The sequence below is a fragment of the Atta colombica genome, unplaced genomic scaffold, assembly GCF_001594045.1.
Source record: "Atta colombica isolate Treedump-2 unplaced genomic scaffold, Acol1.0 scaffold126, whole genome shotgun sequence".
Lineage (NCBI taxonomy): Eukaryota > Metazoa > Arthropoda > Insecta > Hymenoptera > Formicidae > Atta > Atta colombica.
Genome location: NW_017259213.1, coordinates 2,583,006 through 2,593,923, shown reverse-complemented (window position 1 = coordinate 2,593,923; position 10,918 = coordinate 2,583,006). Strand labels below are relative to the sequence as shown.

The window sequence follows — 10,918 nt, the reverse complement described above, 5'->3', positions numbered from 1 at the left end:
TATATATATATATATATATATATATATGTGTGTGTATATACATATATATGTGTGTGTATGTGTGTATATATAATTAACAGTCTTACAACTTTTATAATAACACTCTCCGTTCGCACTTTCTTACATTTCGTTCATGACATAAGTCATTCCACTGGCAAACGATTAATACTTAATTTAGCTGATAAAATCGTGAGTCATAAAGACACGCGGTTGCGGTATGTATGATTCATTCAGGAACGTTGTAAAAGTTTTCATTTTATATTTACAGTAAAACGAATTAGCAGTTTTGTAAAAGCCACTTGACAGTTTTACGAATTGAGGTTGGGCAAAAACATCGGCGAACACTAATGAACTCTATGGCAAATAAATTTATTCCAATCACGCGCATCCATCGCTACTGATCAACGTGAAGAGTCATGAAATTTGTAACATTACTAGGAATCAATTCTTTTCTTCTAACGAAAATAAAGTCAAATCTACAGTATCAGCTTCATAAAGACAATGAAAATGCTTCATAAAGATAGTAAAAATAGAGAATTTCCGGAGAATTTCCGAAAATTCAACTATATAAATTAAATTACTATTTTATTTTTTGTAGTTATAAAAAAATTGTAATAATAAATTCTACGAGTAATTATTATCAATTATAATAGAACAATTATGACTTTATTATCTTACATCTTTTTCTATTTTTTTTTAAGCAAAAATATATTGATGTTACAGGAAGCACTACAATGTATAATTATCATAATTAATATGTTTTAATGTCTTTTCTTATATTTATCATTGTATTTATATAGCGTTGTTTTCTTCTATGAATCTTAGATTTTATTCAGATTTTACACAATCAATAATTACGATCAATAATATTGATAAAATCAATAATATCAATATAATATCAATAAAATAATATTGATAAAATCAATAATATCAATAAAATATTTGCGGTATCCCCTTTACGAAAATCTTGTATTGATTGAATTTAATACTGAAAGACACAATTAATTACTTGTTTCAAGTATGAAAAACATTGCTGTTTAATGCTTTAGTATTAATATTTAGTATTAATATTTTAACTCAATTTTATGTACATAAGTTGTACAATTATATTGATGAAAATATTATACCCTTTTTTTGGATCTTACACGATCAATAATATTATTAGCACCAACAAATACAAATAATATTATTGACACTGATTTGGATTCTCGAGCATCAGTATCGCTATGGTAGGGGATAATGATTATGCTTGAGAATGAAGAAATTCGAAATAAATATTCTACATCAACCCATCATTATTAATCACACACGATCAGTGATGGGTAAGATATTTTCAAAATGTATCTCGTCACTCTCACACACACACACACACACACACACACACACACACACACACACACACACACACACACACAAAAGTACAGATGCATGTGAAAATATATATCTATAGATACAAATACTCCAATTCGAATGTATTTCAAATACAAGTACAGATACACAAATGTATCTTTTGCACACCTAATACTGCACACGATCAGAAATAGAATTGTCAGTATTATTGACAATGTAAAGTCCATTGTATTATACTTATCTATCTAATTTTCCTAAATCCTATCTAACTTCTATATTTACAAACGGAAGAATTAAATAATATAAAAGTATTGAAAATATGAGTATGAGAAATGAATATATGAATATATGAGAGTGAATGAAGGAGTGAAAGAGTTTAAGAGAAAGTTATTTAAGAAATTTATTGAAAAATACGATATGACTGTGCGAATATGACATGCGGCGTGCATCAAGAAGTGATTGAAATTCGCTGAAACGATAATACTATGCTGATACAAATTATATTCTAGAATACAACAGGCGAACACAATTATCTTGTTTGAAAACAAGCGATTTTTTGTCAAAACGCTGCAAAAATGAATATATCAAGAATTTTGTCGACAAACGCAAGTGAAAGTAAATAAAGAACATCTTGTTATTTCTGGCCTAAATATCCTGCAATATATGTATAGTTATATTAAGAACTAAATATGCAGCGTAGATGCGTGCATTTATGCATATATTTATTAACCATTATCATGAAAGTTTGATTATCTAACCCCGTAACATGTGTGTGTAAAACTATTATTAATAAATGCAGAGCTGCCACGACCAATCATTCATTGCGGAACACATCCGTTCACGCGATGGAATTCTTTTACAAGGGCATGCATAGATTAAAATATGCGGTGCAAAAGGGAAGGATGGGGGATTAAGCTAGGTCATTGTTCCTCTATAATTTCTATTCATTTCCGCTACTTTCTCTATACAAAAAAAAAAGCAGGAAAATATTCTCCATAAACACAGCAATATTTTTATCACGTTCACAATTAAAATCATTTATGAAATCCAATATGAAAGAGAGAGAGAAAGAGAGAGAAAAGAAATGTATAAACGAAAAGAAATGTATGAAACGAATAAAATATCTTGAAATTCTAATGCCCATTTCCACCAATGTAGATTAACTTTAATTTCGATTCAACTTATTCTTCGCCTTTTTCTAATCTTTAAAATTGATAAAAATGAGCATAAATGTACATTTATCAATATAGTTATAGATACTATTTAACTTGATTTATCATGAAAAAAATAATACGTAAAATTGTAAGAAAAATCGTATTTTTATTTTATAAAAAGTTTAATTTATTTAAGTAATAATTATCAATTATTATAAAGATAATATATCATTAAAAATCATATTAATATAATTACACAATAATATATATAATATAAAAACATTAAATATAATTTAACGTAATGTAGAAATATATAATTCTCAAGCTTCTCCCCTCCCCTCTCTCTCGTTCTCTTTTAATTATAGCATTATTATTATTAATTTTTTAAATTAATTGTAAATCATTTTAAAGGATCTGCGCTATAAACGCTTCAAAAAAGCAATTTTGCCCAATAAGTAACTATATCCATTCTATCCCTTTGTCCACACCCCTGTTCTTCCGCGATCATGCACATCCGCTCGATCACGCATTTCGCAACCTGGCGCGTAGGCGGCCCATTGCCGACCCATCGCATTGCCGCGACGTATGTGCACGCGACGACATTATTACAGCTAAGGTCTGGCCATTACTCTTAGTCTATCTGTCACAGTCGGTGAACTGCAGTGTTCACAAGTCAACACTCAACGGCTCTTGCATTACATTTTTCGAATCTTCGGCTTCGAGCGCATGATATTCGCGCAGGCGATTCTAATCTCGGTTTCTCTCGACGAGATAACGAAAAAGTGTGAGTCGCGAATGAGTCAATCGAAGTATCGACGCATCTGGTCTCCATAGTGGAGACCAGATTTACTTCTGGAATCTATGATCTCCGTTCATTCAAGAAAAAAGATGTAAATATTATCCGTAAGTCTCTTTTGTATAAAATTATGTCTTCAATTATGCGACTGCATCCTTGTACTTTTAATGTTAAATGTTGCACGCAGTAAATTTTCTTCCCATCAATTTATTAATACGATGACTCGTAAATGTAAATTGTGACATATATCTGGCGATTTATAGATGAACGCCAGTTATATTTACTGATTCGATTTTTTAAAAAGAAAAATTTTCTAATTTTATTATGATGAAGAAAATATAATTAATGCCCTGTTTTACAATGTAAGTTTAATTTTATCTTGGTTTAATTTACTTTTTATCTTATTCGAGTTCTAAGGCTGGTATTTATAATCAATTCTTATATTTAAGATTATCTCAAATACAGTCTTAAAATGTCATGAATCAATCAGAGAACCGATTTATAGTATCTTAAGACATATTATTTAAAACGATTTTAAAAGAACTGATTATGAATATCGGTTTATAATTAACAAAATAAAGAATAAATAAATAAACAAAATAAAGAATAAATTAAACCGAGATTAAAGTTAATCTACATCAGAAATGGATATAAATGACATACTAAAATAACACACTAATATAAAATTAACATCGAGGAAAAAATTATACTTAATTGTATAATGGCAATCAACGTATTAACGTGATAAAAACACGAGACGTTTTTTTTTTAATCTCTGACAATGATCACCTGTGGCAACATTTTCTGTTGGAGATGACTTTATTTGAATAGTTTTCAAGCTGCAATAGATAAGAAAGGGATTTAAGAGAAGGAAAACAAAAGTAATAAAACCATAGATTTCAGTTAATTTGTATGCAGTTAACTTGTATATTTTAATTTTTATTTGAAGTTTAGGAAAAGAAGATACACAGAAGACACCACAATCCGAGATATTATTATGTTATCAAATTCCAAAAACTGCAAAATAAGATAATATTCAATAAAGTCATGAGAGAACAAAAGCCATTTTATTTTTCAGTCAGAAAAGTATATATCGTTATATTTATCAAATGTGTTTATTACTAAACGTGCTTATATATATTATACTTGTATTTACTACATATGTAACACTAAATCTACTATCAGGAAGCCGACGTAACTCAATGACGGAAAATCTTGATGATGAAGCGATATCGTGTTTTAATTCCAGTTATCTAGTATACGAGTATACGGCACGTTGCCTTTCGCTTTCAAACTGCGTTTATCACTCCCACCTTTGGGCTTCTCCTGACACCAATCGTGACATTTCGCATTTATCGACTGGTGGAAGAGACGGTGAACGGGGAGAAGGGCCACAACACGGAGGCGCGCAGCGAAGCCACCTGAAGTGCCACGCGAGTCACCGCGGCGCGAACAGGAGGGCCTCCGATAGGGTGTTGGCTAGTTGATACTTAGTGCAGGAACGCTCTAGGAGAAGAAGGCGAAGGAACATTTCGCAACGACAAGACGACGCGCCGAGATCTGAGTCGCGAATGATTCACTGCTTCGTTCTCGCGAGAATTCTCGTCCGTGTGATACGAATAACAACGCTGCGAGTATTGACACACACACCTAACTTCAGCGGGGATCCATTGACGCGTCCCAAATCGTCGATAATCGGTGTAGTCAGGTGTAGCGACACTTATCAATCTACACCTTGTTCATTGATAAGTGGATAAGTTGAGTGTGAGAAGGAGAAACTTTCGCTTTCGTTTGTTCCTTGTTTACCGCGAAGTTGGCGAGGAGAGCGAATCGGCGTGCCGTTCGGACGTGACGTGACGTACGCGCGCGACTTTCAGGCCCATTCAGGCCACACCTGTACGATCGGTGCGTAAGCAACTTCGCGTGTGCTCTCGCACGCGCAGAACATGGCCAACACGCGTGGAGGATGTGTGTATGGCGTCGTCCGCTGTTGCTTATACTTGCTGATCACGAGCGTCGTTGCGCTCACTCAGGTAAAATCATTAGATTTATAAATTATCGCAATTGATTTCTGTAATGTATATCAATATAGCGCACATTCATGAATAAACTAATTATAATATAATTAAAAAACATTTATTTACGTACTTGACAGCTTCCCAAATAAAGGATGTATGTATGAATACATAAATTTTAAAATAGAGGCGTTTGAGATGATATAAATCTAATGATATTACAGGATATATCGCCTGGCAGCCGTTACTACAATCGCGACGGCGTATATGTGCCGCAAGATAAGACCTTCGTCTACAATGGTAGACGGTATGGATATGGATATCAACCTAGTTATCTGGAGCCTGGTTACAGAGGACCCACGAGAGCACCTGAGGATCGATTTATTTACGGCGTAAGTGAGAAAATTCCTACTGATGAAATTGTATTGTTTTAAAACATTTAAATGATATATTTTGTTTACATTTTGCTTCAGATTAATATATTAGGTGTAAAAAGAAATCCATTATTTTTGCATGACAATTTCATGCAAAAATAATGGATTTCTTTTTACTACACCTAATATTTAATTTATGCTGTAATGACTAATCACAATTTATGTAAATCTTGAAGACACTTGATTGAAATTATTACATGCTTTTTTTTTAATATTTTATAAATATTAATTTGAATCAAAAAAATGATTTTTTAGAAACTATTTATTGACTAATGTTATTTTTATTTTTTTTATTGCTTTTAAATTATACAGATTGTTAACAGATTGTTAACTAAAATATTAAATATTATTTATATTTATCAATTGTTATTAATTAAGATTTGTTATTTATTTGTACTTTGTATTTTAAATTCTAGATTTAATTGCACAATTAAAAAATTAAAAATGCAATTACATAAAAATTTTTTTTAATAAATCTAGTAAACTCCTTCAAAAAAAATTATTTAGCTATTCTGAAATATAAGATTTGAAATTGAAAATAGATTTAATAACACTACGTATTAAAATATATTAAAATAGAAATATATATTAAAATAGACCACAGAAAGACTTCCATTGCCAGGAATACTAGCTGGTTGGCGCGAAGATCTTCAAGGAAGAGAAAGACCAGATTCTAAACTTTTTATAAAAACCAGAGACATACTTGTGAATACAAATTATGGTCAAATTCAAGGATTTAAAGTCCAATTATATGACGATCCATTTGCGAGGCACAGACCTTGGAATGTAGCAGTCGAAAGAGTTACAAAAGATGTTAATGTATTTTTGGGTATTCCTTATGCTATGCCACCTACTAAAGAAGGTCGTTTCAAACCTCCCAGACCTCCTAGGTTAATATAAAATTTTTTACTATTTCTAATTTACGAAATATTTTTTTTACTATTTCTAATACTTTATAATATTGTCTTTCACAAATAATCGATTTTTCTATTTAGAGGATGGCAACTTTTACAAGCCATTGATTGGGGACCAGCTTGTCCTCAGCCTAGTGAATATACTGGTGCAACAAAAGGTGTGCGAGATGTCGACGAAGATTGCTTGTATCTAAATATATTTACACCTTCTGTAAGTATACCATATTCAAAAAAAATAAAATTAATGAATCTATTAAGTAATAAAATTATGTCTTGTATATGTAGATTGGCTATGGGTTAGCAAATAGATATCCAGTGATGTTTTACATACATGGTGGCGAATTTAGTCATGGGGCGAGTAATTTATTTCCAGCTCATATACTAGCTGCCTTCTACAATGTTGTAGTGGTATCAATTAATTATCGTCTTGGAGCTCTTGGTAAGTACATTACTTTTCATACATAAAATATACATATGGAAAATATACATATGGAAAATATACATATGGAAAAAAATAGAGTATTAATTAGTAAAATGTTATATATTAATTAGTAAAATTAATTATATTTCTAGGATTTCTAAGTACTGGAGATGAGAATAGCCCTGGAAACTATGGAATTCTTGACCAAGCTATGGCGTTGAGATGGGTCTATGACAATATAGTTAGCTTTAACGGAGATCCTGACTCTATAACACTGTTTGGGCCAGGTGCTGGAGCAGCGAGTGCGGGATTGTTAATGGTTGCACCAAAGTAATTGAATTTGACATTTAATTATATATATTTTATAAATCATTTGTACATTAAATTTATTTTATCTTATTATAGAACTCGACAGATGGTATCAAAAGTAATAGCGCAATCGGGTTCAGCTCTAGCTGATTGGGCGGTGATAGTAGACAAATATCGAGCACAAAATACATCTCGAGTATATGCAGAAATGCTCGGTTGTAGTATAGAGAGTAGTTGGAAATTAGTACAATGCTTAAAAGATGGACGTAGTTTCCTTGAATTAAGTAATTCTGAATTAAAACCACACGTTGGAATGTTTCCGTGGGCACCCGTGCTGGATGTCAATTTTACGATACCTCGAGATGATTGGTATGAAGATTGGAGAGCATCTGATTGGCGCTTTTTTACAGAAACACCAGAAGAAAGTATTAAAGCTCACAAATATAGGAAAGATTTGGCTTACATGGCTGGTGTCACAACTCAAGAAGCAGCATTTATTATAAGTATGTTTTTTATTGTCTTATTTATTTTTATTTAACTATTAGACTGTTTTCCTTTTAAGAAACACAGGTCAAGTGTATCTTTGTTATTTATGTTAAGAAAGATAAAAGGATACTCTTGGGTCGACTGTCTTTTTTAAAAGGAAAGCAGCTATATTTTTATTTTGAATATTTTACTGCTATTACTAAGTTTATATTATTCAATTGTATATGACATCATAAATTACTTTCCATAATATTTATTTTACAGAAAATAATATTACATTAGCAAGAAATCAATACACAATAACTCCTGAGGTATTCGATCAAAGGATTTGGGAATTAGTTCTTCGATATAATTATACTCTAAATCCACAAGGTATTTACGAGGCAATAAAATATATGTATACATATTGGCCAGATCCAATGAATGTTACGCATGTACGTGATCAATATATAAATGTAAGTAGTGGGAAAATATCGAACTAAATTTTATGTAAAATTATTGACTTTAATTATTATATTAATATTTTTAGCTCTTATCAGACTTTCATTATGTTGCACCATATGACAAAATAGCAAAATTATTGGTAGAAAGACACGTACCGACATATCTCTATGTCTTAAATACCTCGATAGAATCACTTTATTCGCCACAATGGGCTAGAGTACCTCATGATACTGAGCTTTTGTGGCTGACGGGAGCACCGTTTATGGATGTTGGTATGTTCTTCTGTCATATATATGTAAATGTATGTAAAGATGTATATATACATATATATTTAATTCATAATTTATTGCATAATATCTGCTAATAAAATATTATTAACACAGAATTTTTCCCACAAAAATGGAGATTAAGTCGAGAAATGTGGACTGATAGTGATCGTAATATGAGTCACTTTTTCATGATGGCGTATTCTAATTTTGCAAAATATGGGTATGTATTTGATAATGCTGATTTGTTTATTTGTATTAAAATGGAAAATGCAATAATTATTAAAAATTTCATTCTAGAAATCCAACGCCTTCGCAAATCTTGGGATTGCACTTTGATATCGCACGTCATGGACAATTGCGATATCTTAATATCAATACGACATTCAATAGCTCTATTCAAATAAACTATCGTCAAACTGAGAGCGCATTCTGGTCCATGTATTTACCGACTGTTATTGGTTATCTTGTCCCTACTTATCCTCCCGTTACAGAAGTAAGACATTGTAATATAATATATATGCTTTATTGAATTATATCAAATTCTTACTTACAATTTTTATTACAGTATTGGTGGGAACCTAAACAGCCATTGCAAATCGCATTTTGGTCGATGTCGACGGCGTGCCTGTTGCTACTTGTACTTTCTGTGGTGTGTTGTATGCTTTGGCGTAACGCCAAAAGGTAAGAAAAGGTAAACAGAACCAAATCCATGTGACTACAGCTTCATTCGGTTGCACCCGCTGTACCGAACGGTAGCGCATGCAAAAACTGGTTCTGGTTTATAGACACAATCCTTGCAGGATACAGTTTCTTTGTCTTTTTATATAACCATTTCTGAATATAAATTGCTAATTAACTCTATTCCTGCTTACAATTAGCAAAACGAAGGCTGCTAGGATACGTGCAGGTATTTATAAACGATACTTTAGACATAATTTTATATGTCACATATTGCTTTATTAGTTGCACATGTTTGCATATATTATTATATAATATTATATAATTTACATGAAAAATGGACAAAGGTTCAAAGTAAATAATAGTATAAATAATATAAAGGAAGGATCCCATTTGCCTACAAAGATTGCATACACCACTCATATCAGTTGATACTAATAATTTTTCATTGCTTTATCAATGAGAATATTTTATTTTTAAATTGGCCTATTAGCAACGCATGTGTGCAATCGGAGCCTTCTCTAATAAAATAAGCGATTAAATTATTAACTTAACTTTTACTTAGATTTATTTAGTTGCACGTATGCGTATGTATTTTTATATAATTTACAAGAAATGGGTATTGTTTACTAAATAATAAAATATTGACTTGATTTTTACTCACAATTAGATATACATTTTTTCTATATACAGTGTACAGTATTCTTTTGCATTATTTTCTCCACAGACAATCTGATCACTACTATAGCGGAGACATCTTGATGGTACGAGACGATGAGCATTCCGAGGGAATCGAGAATATAACACGTTCATCTAAAGAAAACATATACGAATATCGTGATGTACCTGTAAAAACCCGAATACCGCGTCAAAACGAAACGAGACTGCAAGAACGTTTAGCACATAACAGAAAATTCAGTTCTACACCTTCGTTACGTAGCAATTCTAATGTCTCATTAAAAGATATGAGATCAGAAGGTTTCATCACTAGCTCACCTAATGGTCATCCTAAAATGACAAAGACACTGAGTCAATCTGCACTACCAAAAGCTAAAAGCAAAACACTTTTAGTACAAGGAGTACCACAAACAGCTGTTTAATACTTAAGTTACCATTATACAAAAAAAATCGACACAATCTTTTTATATTTATTTTTTTATACCTCAGTTTTAGATGCATTAATTACTTTTAAAAGATGATGACATTTATTTTTTTTAATGCCAAATTGTTAAATTAAAATTAGAAAGTTTTTTATTACAATTTTTTAAAAATGAACGGAGTGTTTACACACAGACAACAATCAAAATAATTATAAATTGATATAATATTGCTTAATATTTTTTATCATTTATTATAAATTTATTATAAATAATGCAAAAATTCGTTCGTTATTTATTATATATTGAAATGTACTGTCTTGTTAAATTGCTAAAGTACATTTTTTAATAACAACGAGATATTAATACACTTGAATGTGTTCGTAAATCAAATATTATTAGTCACATCTATATCTTGATAGTATAATCACACGACAATACCATTTGCATATAAGAGCATTAAGTTAATAATTAAACGATTTTAAATCATAATATACTGTAAAATATTAGATTTTTATAAATTATGCGATATATAATAATACTTACAAGTG

The 10,918-nt window shown here is 30.9% G+C and overlaps 1 protein-coding gene across 3 annotated transcripts; it reads left to right on the top strand.

Annotated features, from left to right (window-relative positions):
* Positions 1-4,670: 4,670 nt before the first annotated feature.
* On the top strand, positions 4,671-10,400 carry LOC108694977 (neuroligin-4, Y-linked). 3 transcript variants are annotated; one of them, XM_018204675.1, is made up of 14 exons: positions 4,671-5,333; positions 5,540-5,707; positions 6,347-6,639; positions 6,745-6,874; positions 6,949-7,102; positions 7,237-7,414; positions 7,490-7,896; positions 8,144-8,334; positions 8,409-8,595; positions 8,707-8,812; positions 8,890-9,085; positions 9,158-9,273; positions 9,471-9,499; positions 9,998-10,112. In XM_018204675.1, exons 1-14 carry the CDS (start codon positions 5,247-5,249, stop codon positions 10,030-10,032), a joined length of 2,277 nt encoding a protein of 758 aa, XP_018060164.1. In that variant the 5' UTR covers positions 4,671-5,246; the 3' UTR covers positions 10,033-10,112. The 3 variants fall into 3 exon arrangements, with proteins under 3 accessions (XP_018060164.1, XP_018060163.1, XP_018060165.1); XM_018204674.1 differs by lacking the exon at positions 9,471-9,499 and having other exon boundaries at positions 9,998-10,400; XM_018204676.1 differs by lacking the exon at positions 9,471-9,499 and having other exon boundaries at positions 9,158-9,283; positions 9,998-10,059.
* The last annotated feature ends 518 nt before the right edge of the window (positions 10,401-10,918 follow it).

Bases quoted from the DNA above. Each gene is read 5' to 3' on its own strand.
- LOC108694977 (XM_018204674.1), top strand. From the start codon at position 5,247: ATGGCCAACACGCGTGGAGGATGTGTGTATGGCGTCGTCCGCTGTTGC. The intron at 7,897-8,143 runs GTATGTTTTTTA...TTTATTTTACAG, and splicing joins AGAAGCAGCATTTATTATAA to AAAATAATATTACATTAGCA. The intron at 8,813-8,889 runs GTATGTATTTGA...ATTTCATTCTAG, and splicing joins TCTAATTTTGCAAAATATGG to AAATCCAACGCCTTCGCAAA.